This window comes from Astatotilapia calliptera, chromosome 2 (assembly GCF_900246225.1).
Source record: "Astatotilapia calliptera chromosome 2, fAstCal1.2, whole genome shotgun sequence".
Classification (NCBI taxonomy): domain Eukaryota; kingdom Metazoa; phylum Chordata; class Actinopteri; order Cichliformes; family Cichlidae; genus Astatotilapia; species Astatotilapia calliptera.
In genome coordinates this window covers 31,599,951-31,621,813 of record NC_039303.1, presented here as the reverse complement: position 1 = coordinate 31,621,813, position 21,863 = coordinate 31,599,951, and the positions used below count along the sequence as shown (strand labels likewise).

Here is a 21,863-nt window from a genome sequence, read left to right as displayed (position 1 = left end):
TTGGTTTTTTTTATATATCCATGGCAACTTGTAGAGTGGTGAACAAAGACAATAGCATAGCACGAACTTCATTGCTGTGTCTTTGGACAAGTTATGCTGTTTAAGCTGAAAGGATAATACAAAACCACAGAACAGTATTGAATCAAGTATGGTCGGCAAAACCGCTGTCGTCTCTCAGCACCTCTGAATGTTAACGCACGACGACCTTGCTATTTAGCTCTGCAACCCATTCCTTCACCCATCCCTTTGCCCAGCTGTACCACACTGATAAGGTATATTAGTGAGTGTGCTCCTTCCATTTCTGCTACATGTGAGCATAACAAGTCATGGATTCACTGCAAGTATGATTAAAAGCAATGATGGGTAGAGTGTCAATTTGATCATATCTATAAAAAACAGAAAGGCAAGTTTTGCTATTTGAAAAATGTAAAAAAAAAAGTAGTTAAGATTGTAGGAAATGACTGCAAAGTTCTATCTATCTATGTAGATACACACACACACATATATATCTCTGTCTATCTAGATAGCTCTAGATCTAGACAACACTTTAGTTAGTATTTTGTGTTAATACTTGTTTATTACTAGGTATTAAAGTTGCATTCATATTAACATGCACAGTCCACAACTTTCCTGTCACAACACTACCTCTCCTAGTTAAGGAAAGACAAAAAAGATTAGGAAAAAACACATTGGGGTTTGAGTGATTTGACATTACTCTGAACAAAAACCTAACAAAAAAAAACTGTCGAGTGGACATTTAAGATAATCAGCTTTGGTTAAGCTGCTGCAACATTATAACTGAGGATTTCTTTTTGTGCCAAGAATAATCAAGAAGGTTAAACAGAAATATGAACCAGTATCAAATAAGTTTTACACCCATGGCTGTATTTCATGTTGAATTATATTACTTTGGGGATTCATCTTATAAAATTTGACATGAGGAATTATGTGCCTTCTGACAGATAATATTGCTTTTTGCCGTTCAGATACTGCAAATGCGTTCTTCAGAAATCCTCAGAGACAGTTAAATTAAGAAAACACATTGTGTATTATACAGTGTTTTCTCAATAGGAAGAAAATAAATCACCCCTCGTTTCATAGTAAATTAAGAAAAAACAGCAGCCTGTGGTTTTTTTATCCGCTGCTAAAAACAAGTATTATTTGGTCTAAACTTACAGTGGAATCATCTGGTGAAGTCCCTGTCTTCGCGGATGAAGAGCACAACATGGAATCCTTTGAAAGGAAACAGTGAACAGGTGAGGGAAAAGCACATAAAATCATGCCAGAGGCTAAACTTGTTAAAATGCAACAGCCATTTGTTGTATGAGGTGATGTCAGAGGGACAAAGGTAATTGGCAGTAACATGATGTTGGTCATGATGATTTGACCCTCTGCAACCATAACCCTTTTTGACCCCTGTAAAAGAATCTGTTAGAATCTACTGGAAGCTATTTAGGGACAGAAAACTCATTCATCTCACCACAGCAGGAAAGTAGTAGCTTGACAGTATGTGATTAGTAATTGGTAACATTAAACTGATCCCCATCTGACAATGAGACTTTAACCTGCAACTGTATTTGCTGATATTTTGGTTCTAAAGTTAAAGAAATGGCATCGCTTTGCTAATACCAAATAAATGCTCTGTATTGTTTAAATGAGGTATACTTTTAGACAAGGCATTGGCATTTTTTAACTTTGTTCATTGTCATCTTGTTATTTCTTACATCTCAAGCATTCAAGCTATTCATGCTACTAAGATGGTCTGTAATACTCATAGCCCATAGTAATTATTTCTGTATTTATAAATACAAGTTGTGAAAAATGTAAGAAAATTCATAACCCTACTTTTCATCCCGGAGTATGTCTCAGCTTTTATATGCTGACATCTCAGGAATGTCTGAAAAGAATTCAAATCTCAGATCATTACACAAACGTGCCATTGTTACAGTAGTCCCTCACTGAAGGCTTTGTATAAACGCGAACAGTGCCCCCCTCTTGCTTTCAGGTAGATTCCTGGAGCACTCTGTCTACAGCAAACAGCAGAGGCATCTGTGGTCCACGTATACCCCAACATCCACCTACTGTACATCTCAGTGCGAACATCTCTCCAACGCAGTGCGGCTTTAAGAGAACCGGGGCTCTTAAATCTGAGCTTGGCTCCTCCTACCTCCATGATGTCAGTCGGAGGGAGAGCGAGAGGGAGAGAGGTGAGCAGCATTGAGGAACTGAGTTCATACAATACTACTGAGACATCTACAGCTTAGCAGACAGATACGGTGAACCGCCTATCCCGGCTCCTGTAAGTGATGCTGCACTGAGGCACACTTTGATCCAACTCCACTGGGGGGGCGATGCGCTCTATGCATCCCGCATTTAAGAGTTTTTTTTGGGGGAGAGCGCGTACAGCCTTGAATCAGTCAAAACAAGTGGTTATAACATTAAAATAGGTTTAAGCTTTCACTTCTTCATCAGAAGTCTCTCTCTGTTTTTTTCGCCCTCTTGGATTTAAGTTTGATGTGCGGTTTAAGAGGCTTTTAACGCACACACGTGCAAGTTTGCTGCCAGCTGGCGAAAATAGGAATTTCAAGGCAAATTAGGCTAGAGAGACAAAGTTTATGTAAAACAAGCGTGGATCACTGCGTATCTCCGCCTGTGGGATTGTGAGCCCAATACATCCGAAGAGGAATTACAGCGTCCTTTAAGTTGATCGCTGTGCATGCCCTTTTTCTCTTGCACGGGAGGACCACATTTTTTTAGCACATGGATAAGTTTTTGTAGTGGATAACATTTTTTCTACGCTTCTTTCCGATTTTGATGAGGATCCTTTCTGCCCGTTTCCCCCACTTCACATTAATTCATGGCACTTCTTTTTTGTGAATCAGTGATGTCTCTGCGCGACGGTACTCACGGTTGATTTTTTTCATCGTATTCGAACGGAAAGGTAAGCTTCGCTCTTATTTACTACTTTACTGTTAAAAACGAAATGCATTTTACTTTAGCGCTCTCTGAATGTAGGCGCATATGACCGCTCTATCCTGTGTGCGTATTTGGAGAGCTCCATAACCTAATTTATTTACTCTGTACGTACTGAAATTTCGGTAAGGGTGAGGACATGAAGTATATATATTTAAATATATATATATATAAAATCAAGGACAACAACATAAACTGGGCGAAATTCGGGGACTGTAAAGCCTAAAAGGTAGTTTGATAGTGTTGCGACAGTGGGTAATTTTGATGCTGAGTAGGTTTTCCTAGAGCTGCTCCAAAGATATAATAGGCGTCCCCGTGAACCGAGTGTAAATACAAATTATCCATTTACACGGTGCATCGTGGAGCATCTAAGCGGAGTTGTCGCACCATGAATGTGTACCGCGTGGCCGGTCACGACTTCGGGCTTTATTTAGTCTTGCTCGTTGCTGATCGCTAGATAGATAGGCCTACTTTCCAAGAGCATCCAACAACAGGGACTTTTCAGCGCAGGTTTCTCAACAGCTTGGCCGCTAAGCTCGGTGCGTGGGTGCGCGGCAACAGCGCGCTCCTGGTCAAGCGGTTTAGCTGTCACAGACCATAACCTCAGGGGCTTTCATCCTGTTCACACTTCTACTCGGGGGGGGGGGAAGCAAACACGGAGTGAATTTGTTCGAGGAATAATAGTTCAAATAGTCAATATGAATTCCACTTCTTCCTAGAATTAAACACCACGGTTGGCTTTTGTAGATAATTTGCTATACCTGACCCGCATGCATATTATTATTGTGGCTGTTTTGAGAGGCCTGTTAAACTCAGTATTTCCTGGAGAATAACTTCAAATGGTAATGTGAAGCTCCCGAGATGTGCCAGATATTTTGGCAATATCCTCGGCGGTTTATATTAAAAAGGGAGTCAGTGGATGATGGAAGCAAGGTATATACTTTATTTGCAAAACACAAAAAAAATATTTTATCATTCACATCCACATTTTAAAATCGCCAAACGCAACTGAACCAACTGACTGTAGTCTTTAATATCCTTGCATGACATGCTCCAAATTTGTTTTATGGCTCTTAGAGGTTGAACTACAGCACTACCGAGTGCTGAGTTTTGGGAGTCATTAACTTGCTCAGGGACACACTATGTGTTCTGAAGAGCTAATACAGTAAGTAACTGTGGTGTCAGGGATTCTTACCAGGAATGGTGTCTTTCTGCATTTGCGTTCAAACTCTTTCCACAGTTATAATTAGTTTATATAATACAGTTAATTAAGGATTTCTCCACAATTTAAGTTCATTTTAGTTCCTCTCTTGGGTGACTTTCTGATGACACACTGTAGCAGATAGCAGAAGGTGTCCTTTTCATTCTTCATCAACTATGACTTATTAAATTTGACTACCTTTATAAAATGTATCTTTTCTGAAATGATTTCAGAATCCACAATGGAAAACTTTTGGAACATTTTGGAAGCGTCTTTCCACATCATTAAGAGAGACATTTATATTTTAGCACTTATTCATAATAGTGAATTTTTTCACAAGTTTTTCATAAGTTTTATTATTTTGATAGTTTCTCTGACTATTTAGGATTGAATTTAGGATTAGTCAACCCAGACCCATAAATAAAAATTTAATACGATTTTAAAATGTACTTACAAGTTATATTTAACTTGAGAGATGACGTAAAACTGCACCAATCGAATCGATCACTGATTTAGCTTTTGGATTTCCATGTATGGACTGCCCTCTTGAGGTCCATGATTACAGCACTGATATTTAGCTTGTCATCTTGGAAATAGCGGAGGTCATTTGTTTACCTGTGTAGTAAAAGTCTTCTTATGCTAGTTAATCTAAGTATTAAATTGATTCAGAGGTGAATATGCAGTGGCTCAGTCAGCCAAACAGCATTGCTTGAATCTACTTAAACATTATGCTAGATATTATGAATCAGAACTTTTTTTTATGTAGTAGGTAACCCTCTTTTTTAGTTGAACTTCACTCTACATACATTGCTGGTATTATTTCCATATCGAGGATATTTTTTCTTGCAGTATATTACCTTGCACTATTATATTGTCTAAGCACTACAGCTTAGGCAATATAGACATTGCTGAAGTTTCCCAAGAGAAAACAACTTTTGTTCCACCACCATGTGAAGAGAATTGGTCTAGCGGTGTGCACTAAAAAAGAACTGACTGATCATGACAGAAACCTGGTCTGTCAGACTGTCAGCGATCCTTAAAGCTGTTAAAAGGGAAAATGCTCATGACAATCAAACGTATTCCATCTACCGGTGCCCTCTCTTTAAAATCTCTTTGGATCCACAGGCAATATTGATATACAACTGTGGTAAAAACCTGGCTTTGACAGTTAAAGGACTCCAAATGTCAGAGTAACTACACTGAAAGTTTCCAATAAGGGTATCTTTTAGGGGTGAAGGTAGGAGGTGGCAGTAGATGTATGTCTCCTCTCCCGCTGCTCCCTTCAGCGGTTGCAAACCACAGGAAGACCTGTCCATCACACTGTCGTGGAAAGTGATCTCGGGCCAGCCTGCTCCTCTTCGCTGTGTTTCCCAAGAGGGAGGCTTGAGTTTGCCTACTGGATTCAACCTGCTGTCTGGGGCTCAAAATAGCATTTCAGCAGACTAGTGAAATGTAAGCAAAGGAGACACTCTGACTGACACCTAGAATCCCCCTCCTCTTACTTTTCCCCCCTCCAGCATAATTCCTTTCTCACCTAGCTGATCCCTTATGGACAGGTTTTTAAAGAAGTGTGACAAGTGAAAATCACTGCACTTGTTGAAAATCATGGTTCAGAGAAAAGATCCCACATCAAATTAATAGAATACCAGGAGTAAATATGTTCAAGGGCAAGGCGTACCTCTCACTTGTTAAATAGTTAATATTTTAACTTCATTAGTTAAATAGCTACAAATGTGTATTTATCCTGATGTATATGTATATCTGAAATAGAAAAAAAAAACGCATTTGCAACACCCATTAGCGATGCAAGGGTGTCTTGCTTATTACTACATTTGTACTCCTGCATGTACTGAATGAAAAACATACTACACGCCTTCATCCTGCAGCACATTATTGTCACTTACCAGAAAGAGGAGATCTAGATCATGCTTTGATCTTTTCTGTTTTTTTCACTTCAGCGAATCACATCCCATTTAAGGATGTAATTTAAACTTCATTTTGCGTCGTGCGAGCTCAGCCTTACACTGCATGGCGACCATCACAGTAAAGCAATTGCTGCTCACTCTAAGAAAGATGCACACTTCAAAGTAAAGTGTGTCACGGTTACTAATAGGATATATCTCATCGATATTTTGACGTGACAGTACAGCACTGCTAATATTGCACGTGTAGAATGAGTAACCCTCACACAGATCAATGTCATCTCGCTTTTTTTTTCTGTTCAACTGTTCTTTAATGAGTCTCGTGCGACTGCTTTGTGAAATGTGGGAAGTCTGTGTCTACACATTTCATGAATGCCTTGCAATTGTTGGAGATTCAAAACCAGCTTAATTAAATTCTTATTTTTAATCAATTCCCCTTTGTCAGCGGGCAGAAAGCTTCAATAGCTATGAACGCTGTTGCCTTGCCAATTTAGAGGACCCCTGTAGTGCAGTTTAGGTAGTCATACTTTTTCTACAGAATACTGTCTCAAATGGATGGAAATTTTATAAAGTAGGTAATATTATACCTGGATAGCAACAAGTCGGGTATGCGTACAAATTTAAAGTAGAATCTGTAAACTGTTGTGTCGTGGCTGTCATACACATTTGCCATCCTTCGACGCAAATGTGTGTTTGATTTCAAGGCAGCCGCCTTGTGAATACAAATCGATATCTTGTGGATATTCATATAAGGTTAACAAACACTCACTGGGAAAGTTATTAGCTGTTAATTGTGCTGCAATGCAGATGGGTGGTTGTGGCTGTGGGGTGGGGGTATGCTTATAAGACTTTTAAGACTTTACCCTTACATGTTGATTAAAAACAGACCAGTAATATAATATTCCTGTCCCCCCCCCAAAAAAAAAAAAATCTAGCAAAGAAGGATGCACTTTTGTAATAAGACTTAACTTCTGCCTATTAATGCATATGTGGCAAAACCTCAGTGGAGACCAGCGCAGCTGTGGGTGACACTACGGAATACAGTCTCTTGAGTAAATCCAAGAACGTTAAATGAATGACCTCATAGAAAATGCTAGCTAGCAAATCACATCACACATAGAGTAACTCACTTAATAACAGGTAAGGGTTCAGGAGGCAACATGTATTTGGTGTCACTGGCCAAACAAATTAATAATAACCGTGTGGTATATTAAATTAAAATGCTCTCACAGAGATCTAGTCTCTACTTCTCTCCTATCCTCTTTCTAGGTTTTCAAACAATAGAAAATTTAGCCTGTGACTGCAGACTTTAGTACGTTAGTAACCTTATTAGACCAAATCAGGCGAGCTGTACAAATTAGTATAGTGAATGGAAAAGCCAAGATAGGAGGTATAACACAGTGACGTAATGTGATAAGCAGGGATAAACAGGGTTTGAGTTTTTGTAGCATATTGACATATTTTTAGCTTGTAGTATGTGCATATGTCCATGTGCTCAGAACTGAAAGGGGGGAGCTGCAGGAGGGCTGCCATTTTTAAAATCTGGTATTTTTTTTCCCTGCAACCTTTTCTCACTTTCTGCCTACTGCAGCTTTAACCAGTGGAAAGCAGTCAATATTTATGCTACAATATGTGCTGAATTGTAAGGTATTACTCAGTATCGTCTTCCGATGAGCTACCTGGATTTTAGCAATCGAGGATCTTGCGCTTTGGCAAGCTTTTGTACTTGTACAAAAGAAAAATGTATAACAGACTCAAACGAATTGGGACTCTGTGCTTGAAAAGTCATCAGTGAATATTGTTAACTTATGTGAAATCAGCCTCACTGTGTTTTAAACATTTTTGCCTTGCAAACAGCAAACTGTGTGCAGTTTAAATTTAATGCTGGAGATAAAACATTTGCTAGCATGTAATGAAGTTCAGATTAAATTTCTCTAATTTGACTAATGGTGGCTCTCGCAATAAATCATTTCACGTTGTTGTTTCCTTCTACTGCTCTTACTTAAAACAATGCTTTTATCATACTGTGCTAGTTTATGCACACACGGACGTTCATGAAATATTTGAGAGCTCGATTGTTTACATTCCAAACAAATGATAATCTCCATTAATAGCTGCTGTCAAGCGGTACAACTCCAAGTGTCTTTGTGTGTGCATGTGTGTGTGTGTGCGTTCATGCATGGAAGCAACAGTGCTTAAGGCTCATTTCTGCTTTTTCCAAATGAGCCAAAGCCTGCGTGTGGATGCGCTTTATAAGGACACTACTGTAGCATATTGACTTAGACCGACTCATATATGATGGCGGAACAGCAGAACGGTGGTTAGTACTGCCTCAAAGCAAAAGGGCGCCTGCGTGGGTTCTCTCTTTGTACACTGGCTTCCTCCCACAGTCCAGAGACATACAAGTTAGTTAAATTGGTGATTCCAAATTGGCTGTAGGTGTGAATGTGAGCATGAGTGGTTGTCTGTCTGTCTCTCTGTGTTAGCCTGTGATAGATTGGCGACCTGTCCAGCGTGTACTCTGCTTTTGCCCTATGACAGCTGGGCTCCAACCCCCCACAGCAACTCTCAAATGGACAAGCGGTTAGGGAAATGGATGGATATAAATGAAGCTTTTATCCAATTTTTTGGTTCTTCTTTTTTCAGGCAAAGTAGTTTGTTAACAAGTTTTGAAAGAAAACTATTTCATTGTAACACTGAATCTAACTGCTTTCATACTTCTCAATAAAAATATTAAATGGTTCATTACAGCGATGAAATGGATTGATGGAATGCATGAACTACTAGCCTTTACGTGTCCGCTTGCTCAACGGATCTCATCAAAGGTTAATTGTGTAAAACTGCCATTAATTTGCTCTCAAAGACATGGGAAGGATGTTGGCTCATAACTAGTTAGGATGAAGAGGTCAAGTTGAAAACTCTCCATGAGGGAAAATAGTACTAATTACAGCAGAACTTGAATACCGTGTAATTTTCTGCACTGACATTGTGCGTTCTGTCTTTCTCTCTTCTTTTTTTCCCCTCTGGCTCGTCTGTCATGACAGATTTGCTGCAGTGAAAGTGAGGCTCCCATCTACTCTTGAGTATGGACTTAGCAAGTCAGGCTCATGTGCTGGTGGTCTTGCTCACCTGTGTGGTCTTACAATGCCAGGCCCAGGAGAGGGACTACACAGTGAAGGAGGAGCAACCAGAGAACGTCCGAATTGGGAATCTGCGCAAGGACCTGGACCTGAACCTAGACCCCAGCATCAGGCTATCCTCGCCGTTGCAGTTCAAGCCTGTGTATAAAACGGGCGATGTGCCTTTGGTGAGGGTGGAGGCTAACACAGGGGAGATCTTTACCACCAATCACAGAATTGACCGGGAGAAGCTGTGCTCCGGGGTCTTCAATGAGAAACGCTGCTATTACGAGATTGAGGTGGCAGTGTTGCCGGATGAGATCTTCAGATTGGTCAAGATCCGCTTCCTGATTGAGGATGTGAATGACAACGCACCCCTTTTCCAGTCCACTGTAATAAACATCTCCATCCCAGAGAACACAGCCATTAACACACGATACCCGGTGCCCTCAGCATTTGACCCTGATGTTGGGATCAATGGGATCCAACATTATGAACTAGTCAAGGTGAGGATTAAGCCTGTTTCATTATTGATATCTAAAAAGAGAAAAAAAGGAATAAAGTATTTTGTTGTGGTCTTTGAAATCTTATTAATGTTAAAATGGAAAATGAAATAAGGCGGTATTTACTTATACATTAGTGAATTTTCAAAAGATTATTAGAAGTATTGGAAGAATCAAGTTTTTTAAATATCTGGTTCAAAGTGGATTTTGTAATGAGCTTTTTCATTAATGAACCTGAAATGTTTAACAGACCTCCGATGGATCTAATGCTTTTTGTTGGTTCTTCCGATTTCGGATGTTGTATTTGATTCTTTTACGAATTACGATTTTGTTTAAAAATCACTGTGTCTGAGTCCCTAGCACTAATGTATCCCTGTTTTGTTTGATATGTGCTGAACTCTCAACTGTAACAAATTCATTAATAATCAAACTCATCCAGGTATCAGAAAAGAATTTCCACGTAAAGACTAATTAAAATATCAACTTCACTATAATACTCCATGCTGGCAGCCTAAACTAAATGCTGTTTCTTCCAAATTAAATGGAGTAGTAAGTGACTGAAAGAATATGGCCCGAAGCACTGTGTTACTGGAACAGCATTCAAGGTACACGTTTACTGAAAGGACTAAATAAAATAAATAAACTTTAATTGTCTGTTAGGTATGTAACTTTCCGAGCAGTTACAGCCACACATTTGAGAGATTGAAAACGATTGTAGTAATTTGTTTTGGAGAAACACTTTTAAAGAACAAACACACAATAGAAAGTATGAAATTAATTGTCTGACTTTCTTCGAAGCAAGCACAATATTCAGTGCTCACATTATTGATTAAGCTGTGACAAACTCTTATGCCTGCAACATGCCACCTGTGTACATCAGGTCTGAATAGCTGACTATTTGTTAATTAATGAGCTCTTACATCCTTTTTCTTTGTCAGTTTTGTAGACTTCATTTAATACGACTCAGATTCTGCATTAGCTGATTCTTTAAACCCTTTATGGTGCTGTAGAGTGTAGTGCTATCGTGTATATATGCATACTGCAAATGAATTCCCAATTTGCATTGAAAATATGACCTACTTTTTCATACAGTGCAATATGTTGGAGAGTCTAAAAGATTAGATACCAGCCATTAATATCTCCATATGTTTTTCATTAGTAGAGAAGGCTGTTTTCACTGTGTATTAACAGAGAACATGTAGCAGAAAGTGCAGACACATCATAAACTGCATGTCCAGCAACAGGTTACATATGCTAAACATAGCGCATTAAAGCAGGTGTAAAGGAATAAACTGTATTGTTGTAATATGCATCCAGTACAGAACTAGGAAAAGCCTTTTTTCTGCACTGTAATATTCTTTGTTACCTAATGAATTCAGCTCCAAGTTGAAAAATGTAAGATATTATCATGTGTTCTTCAATTATAGTCTAGACAACACTTAAGGCTTTGCAGATAAGTAGTGAAGATTACATGATCACATAAAACGAAATTATATAACTGTAATAATAACAAATGCAAAAAAGTTGTTGTACTTAAGGGAACGGTGTGAGGCAGCATGACAAGTACACCGTGGAGTCTCAGATGACGTTAACATTGTGTAGGAATGAACAGAATCATTGCTGTCTGTGTCTGCCTTGAATACCAATTTGCATTTTTAAAGAGTCTCCCCACTGCCAAGACCTCTCCAGCGCAATGTCCTGAATTGTTCATGCCTGGAAAATCACCAACCAAATGTTCTGCTCATTACGATGATCATTTGCAATAATTTTCTTTACCCTTTCTACAATATGGAGCTTTCTAAAAGCTGTACCTAGGCTGTGGTTGTGTTATCTTTTCCAGGAAAGTCTTCTTTCAGCATCCTTGGCTCCACAGCCCCGTTTCGGTACTTCTCATTATATTCTCATTGTATTCAAGATTAATTTGCTTGTATCCCAGGTTCCATATGAGTAAAACGATGTAGGGTGAAGCATTAAAGTGAGTTGGATGCACTTTCAGCCTTTGGTATGTTTTATTTCAGTGGTGAAGTAGAAAGCCAGGGGTTTAGGGGGGAAGGAATGTGTAAGCAATTCCTAGAATAGCTCTTGGCCGCTAAGCCACCCTTGGACTATCTTTGTATGGTCCTGTGAGATTTGTCTCAGAAGCTCCCTCAGAATGATAGTTTGCCCAGTTTTTTTCTCATGTTGTACAGGGCACAGTGCTAAAATTGCTTCCATTGTGTAGCACAATGAGCCATACTCAGTGGTGTGTCACTCCACATGTAACTTGCCTGAGTTGTCAATATACAGAAGAAATGAAAGAAACATGGTGGCCTTTTTTGTGCAACTTCCTTCTTTTTCAAAGCCAAGAAGGACAACGGGTAATTTCGTCCTACACAGTGCTCCAGCTCCACATATAATGGTTGGTAATCATACTTTGAGCAAAACTCCACCATCAGTGCAGCGGTGTGTTACGTCACCTGAATTGAATAGAAGTTGTCCTAAGAAATGGTCAAGGTCAGAGAAAGTAATCACATGCATGACTGGAGAAGAATCCCCCACGAAGGGAGATTTGATCACTACATATTCACAGGATAAGTCGGGTCAACACAGAAACGTACTCAGGACTAAATGAGATTTTAGCGTTTGTTTTCCTCTCGCTTTTTACAATTTCAAAAGTTGGCACCGTTCTTTATTCCGGTGCTTGGTACTTGACATGTGCCCTTGCATTCACGTCAGCATCTTTCAGTAGATTTAAAACAGAATATATTTAGTTTAAATTTGATTCTGTCACTAGCTTGACTATGTTCCACTAATAAAACAATGTCTGTATTTAGGGCATTTATGCTTAACCTTATTCCAACAACATATTTTGTCTGAAGTTATTTCCAAGTCCAATCCACTGTTTTGTTTTGTTTTTTTACATTTCTAACTGAAATATACCTTAGATTTGAAGCGGAGTAGTCTTTTTTTCTGGTACTCCAAGTCTGAGCCTGACCAAATTCATTCCCCAAACTGATTTGAAGATGCAAAATTTATTCAAGCTTCATTCCCATGTAGCAAGAAAAATGTGATTAATTCATTGCATGGCGCCTATAGGCATTGAATATTTGGGTGGAGAACTTACTCTCAAGCATTTCTACTTTTCATTAGCATCCTATTTTGACACATTTTCTTCTTCTAGGGGTTGACGAAAAGAGGCAAACACTTCCTAGGTTCCTTTGTCTTAATTATATGCATGAGATCATGGCCAGGGGCAAAAGGGGATGAGGGATAGAGAGAAAGAATGAGGAAGAGAGAGAGAGAGAGAGAGAGAGAGAGAGAGTTTCTATCAGCATTATAAAGAGGTGCTATAGCTTGTGATGAATACCTCTGCCTATTTAGTCCCATCCATGGGCATCACCGTGACTAGAGTCTTCCTGATATATTCACAGCCCAATCTGAGTCTCCTCTGAGTTTTAATAAGGTCATCAAATTGAGTGAAAGATGCATCTACTGATAATCTGAGGCACTGTCGGCAAAATGGGGTTCAGATTCATCCTTCCCTCATCATCTGCCACCTCTGCTTCTGTCAGTGTCCCTCAATCATTTTCATTTAAATTAGCCAACTCTGATTAGATTTTGTACTTCACAAACCTCACATATACGGTGCTCTAATCCCCCCCTTGGCTTCCAGAGAACCTGTGGCCCTGTAATGTGGGATGAAAGGCAAGTCATCAAAGTTCAAGAAGACATGTACCTGTACGGAATATGTGAGGTGGCAGAGCAAGGCATGGTCTAATGTGCACACTTGACCGTTTAGAGAGCTTTGTCCTTCTCACTCAGCCTTAAGGTTTCCAGTGAGTGATTCATGCTAGTATTTGGCCTTTTCTTAGCCTGCCCTAGATCTTATCACAATCCACCAGACTAATTCTGCATTCAGGAGGATGCACAGCCTGAGAGATAGCTCTCCCCAAGTTATTGAAATGCGGTGAGTGCTGCCTTGTCAGTTGTAAAATTGTGTGGAAAAAAGACAAAAGCATAGAGGAAACGCTGGCTTATAAATCATTGTGCAGCATTCCCTTTGACACATGCTAACTCGACATCCTACTATTAACATCGGGCTTTGCGAAAATATCAGCGTGCAGCTATACTGTGCCGAATCTGCAAACTATTCAAACGACTGAGGATTGAGGAGATCTGTATAGCTCGAGTAGTGCTTAACAATACAGCCCCTAGAATGTTGTCTTGGACTTTTCAGTTAGAAATACTTCTGCTGGGTACATAAAGATTCAGCAGAGTTTATCCATAAGGCAATTTTTTTTCTACAGTTCCACGCAGAGTTTTATATGCAATGTCTGCTTATCCCTATATGACTTTTGCTTGCCAGAAGGATGACAAAATAAGGTCTGAAAGATCATTGCTGCAGTGTTGGCTGTTTTAAGTAGTTCTGTCAATCACTGACATGTTGACAACATTCCCTCTGCAAGCAATTTTTCAGAGTACACAATAATTTACATGCTGCAGCTGCACGTTTTCTTGTGTCGGCTACAAAGCTATGTTGGCACAAGGACAGTTCTAGATGTTGAAACCTACTGAGGACTCTTGTGCTCACAATTTGGTTGAAGTGTTTCTCCCTTGAATAAGCAGAATGTATATATCTTAATCTCATTTGATAGCTGTGCCTAGACAGAGTAATCTCTTCCAACATTATGTGCAGCATGAAGCTTATCTCTTTAAAGAGGATGCTTTTTCTTGTTTTACCATGAAACTGCTTCTGACTGAAAGAGCTTCAAAGGGCTTCTTTGTTTCATAATGTGCATGCAGCTCATTCATGGGCTTGATCGTCTTCTTATTTCCTCCCCCTACTCTCTCTCTCTCTCACTCTCTGTTTTTTTCCCTCTCTCCCTCATACTCGTATGCTATGGTATGGATCCATACCATGTATTTGTCAGGACTACGAAAATAGTGAACATTAATGCTAGTTTTTTAGGGGGGTGGAAGGCAATTACTCTTAGCATTGAGTGCCAGATCCTCGGGTTTATCATGTGGATTATTCTTGTATTTGTTTTTATCATCCTCCAGCTTTACTTTTGCCTAGATTTAGCTCCTCCTGACTGAAAAGCATTTCTAATATGCAGACTTTTTAACTGTCTTTCTTTTTATGTATAGAGACTTCTTGAGGCGTGTGCAAGTGCTTTATTGGTGTGTCTCCATTCTTGGCTGTCTCTCACTCCTATGTCAAAGTTTAAATGTTTATAAAGACAGCTGTTTTATTTTAACTTGAGACTGTACAGAAAGGTTGAGTGAAGTCTGATTTTATTGATAGTAGCAGAAACTGGATGATGAGGATAAAAAGGTAAACAAATCTCTTAAAGTAGTAGTTAGTCGAAACAGATCATTTACTAAAAAATGGTCATTTGAAAAGGATTTATTACCAAATATTTCATATATTTTTTGGGATGTGTTTAGAAAGTGTCAAAACAAAAAGCCTGAAAAAAAGCTGATGATTAGCATGTTTGCACATTTGCAGGGACCCAACTGAGATGAGCAGAGCAGAGCAAAGAGCCAGCTGCCTTTGTTGAAGAATTTCCCAGGCTGTTTAACTTGACATTCATCAGGATGCATAAGAAGGGCTACAAAGGAACCTGAATAACCTAAGGAGAAACCTCAACAAGATGTTTGTTGTTATAAGATAATTGAAAAATCTGCAATTTAAGAACAAAAATGCCCAAGGATGCCTTGGAATTGTTATCACATATTTCTTTGTTATTACCCAAGTCAAAATGTGATGTTCTTAGTTATGGTACTAATATATCAGTCGAGTCTGGTTTTATTGAAGTGGCTTAGCAATTTTTGCACCAAATGAAACTCACACTGTCTTGTGCCAGACAGTATAAAGGGGAAAGCCCCTAAAAAACAAAGAAAGAAACAAAAACTTAAGGATAAAATCCTGTAAGAAATGTCATTTGAAGTTAAAAACAATGAGTGGACATGTAAAATGCTATTTAACACTAACAAGCTGGTTTCATTTTGTTTCCATTATTCAAATAGGTATATAAAATCAACACCTACAATTAAATATATTGTCCTGTCTTTGCAGAGTGTCAGTGAGTTTGGCTTAGACATCATTGAGACGCCCGAAGGTGACAAGTGGCCGCAGCTTATTGTTCAGCAGAACCTGGATCGTGAACAGAAGGATACCTTTGTCATGAAGATAAAGGTGGAGGATGGTGGCAACCCTCCCAAATCCAGCACAGCCATTCTCCAAGTCACCATTTCTGACGTCAATGACAATCGCCCCATTTTCAAGGACAGTGAGCTGGAAGTCACAGTACCAGAAAACGCACCAGTGGGAACATCGGTCGCTCAGCTTCATGCCACGGATGCAGACTTGGGTTCCAATGCGCAGATCCACTTTGCCTTCAGCAACCAGATCTCTTCCTCGACCAAACGTCACTTTGCCATCAACAGCTCTACTGGACTTATCACTGTGAAGCAGCCACTGGACAGGGAGGTAACTCCTGTTCATAAACTCATTGTCCTGGCCAGTGATGGCAGCTCCACCCCTTCCAGAGCCACAGTGACTGTTAATGTAACAGACATTAATGACAATGTTCCCTCTATAGACACTCGCTACATTATCAACCTGGTTAATGGAACTGTTCTGCTGTCTGAGAATGCACCTCTGAACACCAAAATAGCCCTAATTACTGTTACTGACAAGGATGCAGATCTTTATGGCAAAGTAGCTTGCTACACTGACCATGATGTTCCTTTTCGATTGAAGCCTGTCTTTAATGATCAGTTTTTACTCGAGACAGCTGCTCCTCTAGATTATGAGACGACTCGAGAATATGCAATTAAGATAGTGGCCTCGGATAGGGGGACACCTCCTTTGAACACTTCAGCTATGGTCTTAATTAAAATCAAGGATGAGAACGACAATGCGCCCATCTTTCCCCAGCCAGAAATCCAGCTTTCCATACCGGAGAACAATGACCCCTCTACACAGTTAATAAAAATAAGCGCCACTGACGCAGACAGTGGACATAATGCAGAGATTATTTATACTCTCAGCCCTGATGCGCCTGATGGGTTTAACATTGACAGACGGTCAGGAATTCTCTCTGTTGGCAAACGACTGGACAGAGAGAAGCAGGAGAGGTACTCATTCACTGTCATAGCGAGGGACAATGGCTCTACATCCCTGCAGAGCAATGTCACTGTCAAGCTAATTGTCCAGGACCTTAATGACAACAGCCCAACTTTCACACACCCTGAGTACAACTTCTATGTGCCTGAAAACCTGCCTCTCTATGGAACTGTTGGTTTAATCACAGTAACGGATGCAGATGCAGGAGATAATGCTGTTGTAACTTTGTCCATTTTGAATGGGAAAGACAATTTTATCATTGACCCCCAAACTGGCGTGATCAAACCCAATATTACCTTTGATAGGGAACAGCAAAGCTCCTACACATTTATGGTAAAGGCAGTTGATGGAGGACAACCTCCAAGCTCCTCCTATGCCAAGGTCACTATCAATGTAGTCGATGTGAATGACAATCGCCCCGTGTTCGTCATTCCGTCCTCCAATTACTCATATGACCTAGTGCGAACCACCACCACCCCTGGTGCTGTGGTCACCAGAGTGTTTGCCATTGACAATGACACTGGTATGAATGCTGAACTGCAATACAGTCTTATTAGCAGCATCATCATTACATCTAGGGTCTCCCCTCGAGGTCTCTTTGCCATCGACAAAACAACGGGTAACATAACACTGCAGGAGAAAATAGTTGCAGCTGATCAGGGGCTGCACAGGCTGGTAGTCAAAGTCAAAGATTTAGGCCAGCCGGAGTCATTACATGCTATTGCACTCGTTCACTTGTTTGTAAATGACTCTGTGTCAAATGCTACCTTTATACAAGAGCAACTGCGAAAAAGTATGGAGACACCATTGGATCGCAACATAGGGGACAGTGAGGTAGCCCCTCAAGCTAACGGATATGTGATTGTCGTCATAGCTATCATAGCAGGGACCATGACTGTCATCTTGGTGATATTTGTGACCGCTTTAGTGCGCTGCCGACAGACACCCAGACATAAAGTAGTGCAGAAGGGCAAGCAAAGTGGAGAGTGGGTGTCACCTAACCAAGAAAACCGTCAGATCAAGAAAAAGAAGAAGAGAAAGAAGCGATCTCCTAAGAGCCTCCTCCTGAACTTTGTGACCATAGATGAATCCAAGCCTGACGACCCCACGCACGAGCATGTTAATGGCACACTGGATCTCCCTGTGGAGCTAGAGGAGCAAACCATGGGGAAGTACAACTGGGCAACCACGCCGACCACCTTCAAACCTGACAGCCCCGATTTAGCCAAGCATTACAAATCTGCATCCCCTCAGCCTACGTTTCAAATCAAACCCGAAACACCAGTGGCCCCAAAGAAACACCACGTGATCCAGGAGCTCCCCTTGGACAACACATTTGTGGTGGGATGTGACTCACTCTCCAAATGCTCATCGACTAGCTCCGACCCATACAGTGTCTCAGAGTGCAGCTGTCAGGGGGGATTCAAGACTGCGGGGCAAAGCACCAACCGACAGGTAATTCATGACTTCCTTTTTAAACCCACCCACACTAGTCCCCACTCACGCTCCCCTTGCTGTCCTCTGGTAGGTGATGTTAAAGGGGGTGGGTGGGAGCATGAAGGAAGGGGATTTACCTACACAGACCATGACCATGTCTTCATGAATGTCATTTCCACCTAAAAATGGGAAGAAATGAAACAAACAAAAATGAAAGAAAACGTAATTTGTTGCAATTAATGCAGCAAACCTTCCACTGTACTGTTGTTAATCCACCCTGTTTTCATTTTGACCATTTAAATGCAACCATAACTGTATAATCATTTACCATAAAACATGCTCAGCTTTCAAAATCCAATCTTTGAGCAATGGAAGCAGAACAACTACAGTGGCTAGCTGTTTTAAAATGGACAGGGAGTAGTTGCTGGCGGTGCAAACTGGGATATGCAGCAACTCTGAATTTGAGTTATTAGGATGAATGAAGCTGTGACTATTTGGCTAACATTGTCAAAGGCACAAGTGTGAAAGTAAAAGTGCAAAAAAAGAAAAAAAATGTGCTAAAACAACTTGATAAAGAAATCCCATATTTTTGTGGCTTCAGTCGTGAAAATATTAAGTCCTAGCTTAACTGTGCCAGTGCTTCTTTGTGGGAGTGAAACTCATTTGAATGCCAAGGTATAGCAAAGGGCTTATGATTCCCTAAGAGATATTTGCCAAATGTGAAGTGCCCCAATAAATAAAAACTGGCAAAGGGAAATAAATGTAAATCAGAAGTAAGGAGAGGTGGCCTTGCTCTGTGCTGACAGCCAGAGCAGAGCGCTGTGGGGAAGACTGAGTACTGTTTGGGGCGGGGGAGAGAGAGAGAGAGAGAGAGAGAGGGGGGTCACAAGGATCAAGGTGACGCAGAGCCTTGAGACCAGTATACATAAACACCAAGGGAGCAGTAAAATAAAAAAGCCAGCCAGGCCAGTGTTGCATTTAGCCCATAAATGTCCTACTTTAATGACCCCAATTATTGTTATAAATGGCATATGTTGATTCAAATACTTTACATTTTTTAAATGGTCTCACGTTAGAGAGGATCACAACAAAGGTTTGCCACACTGATGTGATGCAGTTTGTGTTCGACAGGGTGATGTTGTTGTATTTCTAATACGTGACAAAGTAATATCATGTTGATATTTGACCTGCTATCACTCTGACGATGGAATTAATGAAGGTTGATTGGTCTGTGCGTGGGGTCGTAATTTATTCATACCGATCTGTGTGTGTTGCCATAGTTTTCCCTTAGTGTCAAACATCCAGTTGATTTTTTTTCTAGCTTTTCCAATCATTTCCTTGTCTTTCGTTTTGCTTCTTTTAAGATTTTTGATGATTCCCATTGTTGCTTGGTTGCACTAGCTTTCGTTTTTGTTACTGTTTTGATCATGACTTTCACAACTGTCATTCATGCAATTCTGGGTCAATTTCATGATATTGCATCAATAATTGATTTTGTTTGATGAGGTGCTTGCTTTTCTTTGTGTCTAGCATCATATTGCACACAGTTTCTCGATCTTTGGTTCACTTCTTTCTTTTTGCTCTCACTATGCTTCTATTTGAGATCTAGCAAGCTTTAAAATTCATCATAGCGTAGTTGTGGCAAATGACTGTTGATCCTGTGAAGTATTGTACTTAGGCTAATTTATGAAGACACCCACACAGACTTGATAGTCATTCCCTTCATCCACCTTTTATTTGAACCCCTAGTTAAAAGCTATGCTCTGCCATGGTACATTATACATAAGCCTGCTACATGCCCCTGGTACCAAAGATTTCATCCATAATGTGTTTATATGACACACTGACGAGTTGTCAGAATGATTTTCCCCTCTTACAAGTAGTGGCTGCCCTGAAATATGCAGAAATATTCAGCCTGTGTTCAACCATCCTAAATTATTATCCGTTGTGAATTTTATGCATCAAGGATTGAAATTGATTTCCACTCATGTTACTGATCAGAGTGAAGAATTGTTATTTTTATTTTTTTTTGCAAATAATTTCAAATCAATGAATATTTAATTAGTAAACTTTCTGCCAAATCTCTTCGGCTATGGTTCTATCTGATTATTTCTAAGGTATATTTATCCACACTTCTAATAGAACATGGGTTTAATATTCTCATATTCTGGTATTATATCCAACTAATATTTCAATATTAGCAAAAAAAAATTGTTCTCATTGGTTTTCCTCAGCAATCCATCTTTAGTGATGTTAAGCTGGCAATATATCTATTTTTTTTCTCTCTGTCCCCTTGAGCAATTGGCAAGTGATTCCTCCCACTTTACACATTAGATTTCCCACAAGTTTAAAGTGTGCTTATTTAAAGCCTATGTCATAGAAAAAAATAGCATGAAGCTTTGCCTGATGAGAATCATTGGCTGCAAAGGTTAATTAAATGCACTAAAGGGTTAATCACTCGTAATACAGTATGATTAAAATCACTCTAATTGGTTTGAGAAAGAGGCTGATAAGAAAGAAGAAAAAGGCAGCTGTCCTTTAAGATTATCAGGAGTACCATAAACTAGCCTTGAGTGAGTCCTGTCCTCAGGATCCAAAGCGATATGACAATAGATGCCCAGCAGCCCTGTTTGCTAAAGGACTATTAAAATTGAATCTGTTTGATTTTATCTTTACGCTTCTTCAAAGAGACTACATTTTCAAAGTTTTAAATAGCACTTATAAACAACACTTCAAAATGTGTATGATTCTTGATCTGATGTGGTATAAACATAATGTTTGAGAACTTGTAGAGATCATTTGTAGTGTGGTTCTTAAAAGAAAAACTACATTTGGTCTGTAAGTGGCAGCTATTCACTCTCTGTTCAGCTTAACTTAATAAAAAAACTCCAAACGCGAAGATCATAGGTAGTTTTCCCTGTTCTTCATCAAAGTGACGCAGTTCTTTTGTGCATTAAAGTAATATCTAATTGTCACAGAAGAAGGTGAAAATGAAACAGACAAAAAGCCGAGCCATTGAATAACAATAGAGAGGGAATGCGGGAGGAGATAATTATGGTTGAAGGTCAACAAAACGTTTCCAGGGACTTTACAGATGTAGCTGATAAAGACTAAAGCTTGTAAAAATACTTCAGAGACTACAGATTTGTGCCACCATATGGCTTCATTATACAGTAAGAGCTATAAATGCAAATCTCCTCTTTTCCCTCCCTTCTCTTCCTATTTTTTATGCATCTCATCATTTTCTTTTAACCCCTACCCCCTCGATATTAGAGGTCAATCTGCCTCCAGTGATGAGGAGCACTTGTGAGCATATGTGATTTAGAGGAATCAGATCAAATGACTACCACCCTGCTTAAGTGATCTCAGACATCATGATGAATAGGTTGGCTAATATTTTCTTATGTTTGGCCCATAATTCTACGCCCACAGTGCAGGAATTGAGATTAACAATTTGTTAGTGTCTTCTGGTACCACTTCACAGAGTACTGTGCAAAAGTATTGAGCTCTCCTTGATTTCTTGATTTTTTCATTCCAAGAAGCCAGACATTGTTCTCAATTTTAAAGTTGTCCTAAGGAATAGTTCTCCAGGCTTCC

The 21,863-nt window shown here is 39.7% G+C and overlaps 1 protein-coding gene across 2 annotated transcripts in view; it reads left to right on the top strand.

Moving 5' to 3' along the window:
• The first annotated feature begins 2,192 nt into the window (after window positions 1–2,192).
• pcdh11 (protocadherin 11) overlaps window positions 2,193–21,863 on the top strand; it is a 136,516-nt gene continuing 116,845 nt past the window's right edge. Inside the window, exons 1-3 of one of the 2 annotated variants that reach the window (XM_026142903.1) lie at window positions 2,193–2,941; window positions 9,141–9,721; window positions 15,777–18,284. In XM_026142903.1, coding sequence (XP_025998688.1) covers window positions 9,182–9,721; window positions 15,777–18,284 — 3,048 coding nt within the window. In that variant the 5' untranslated portion in view covers window positions 2,193–2,941; window positions 9,141–9,181. The remainder of the gene's footprint in view (window positions 2,942–9,140; window positions 9,722–15,776; window positions 18,285–21,863) is intronic. The other variant, XM_026142912.1, reaches the window with a different exon arrangement.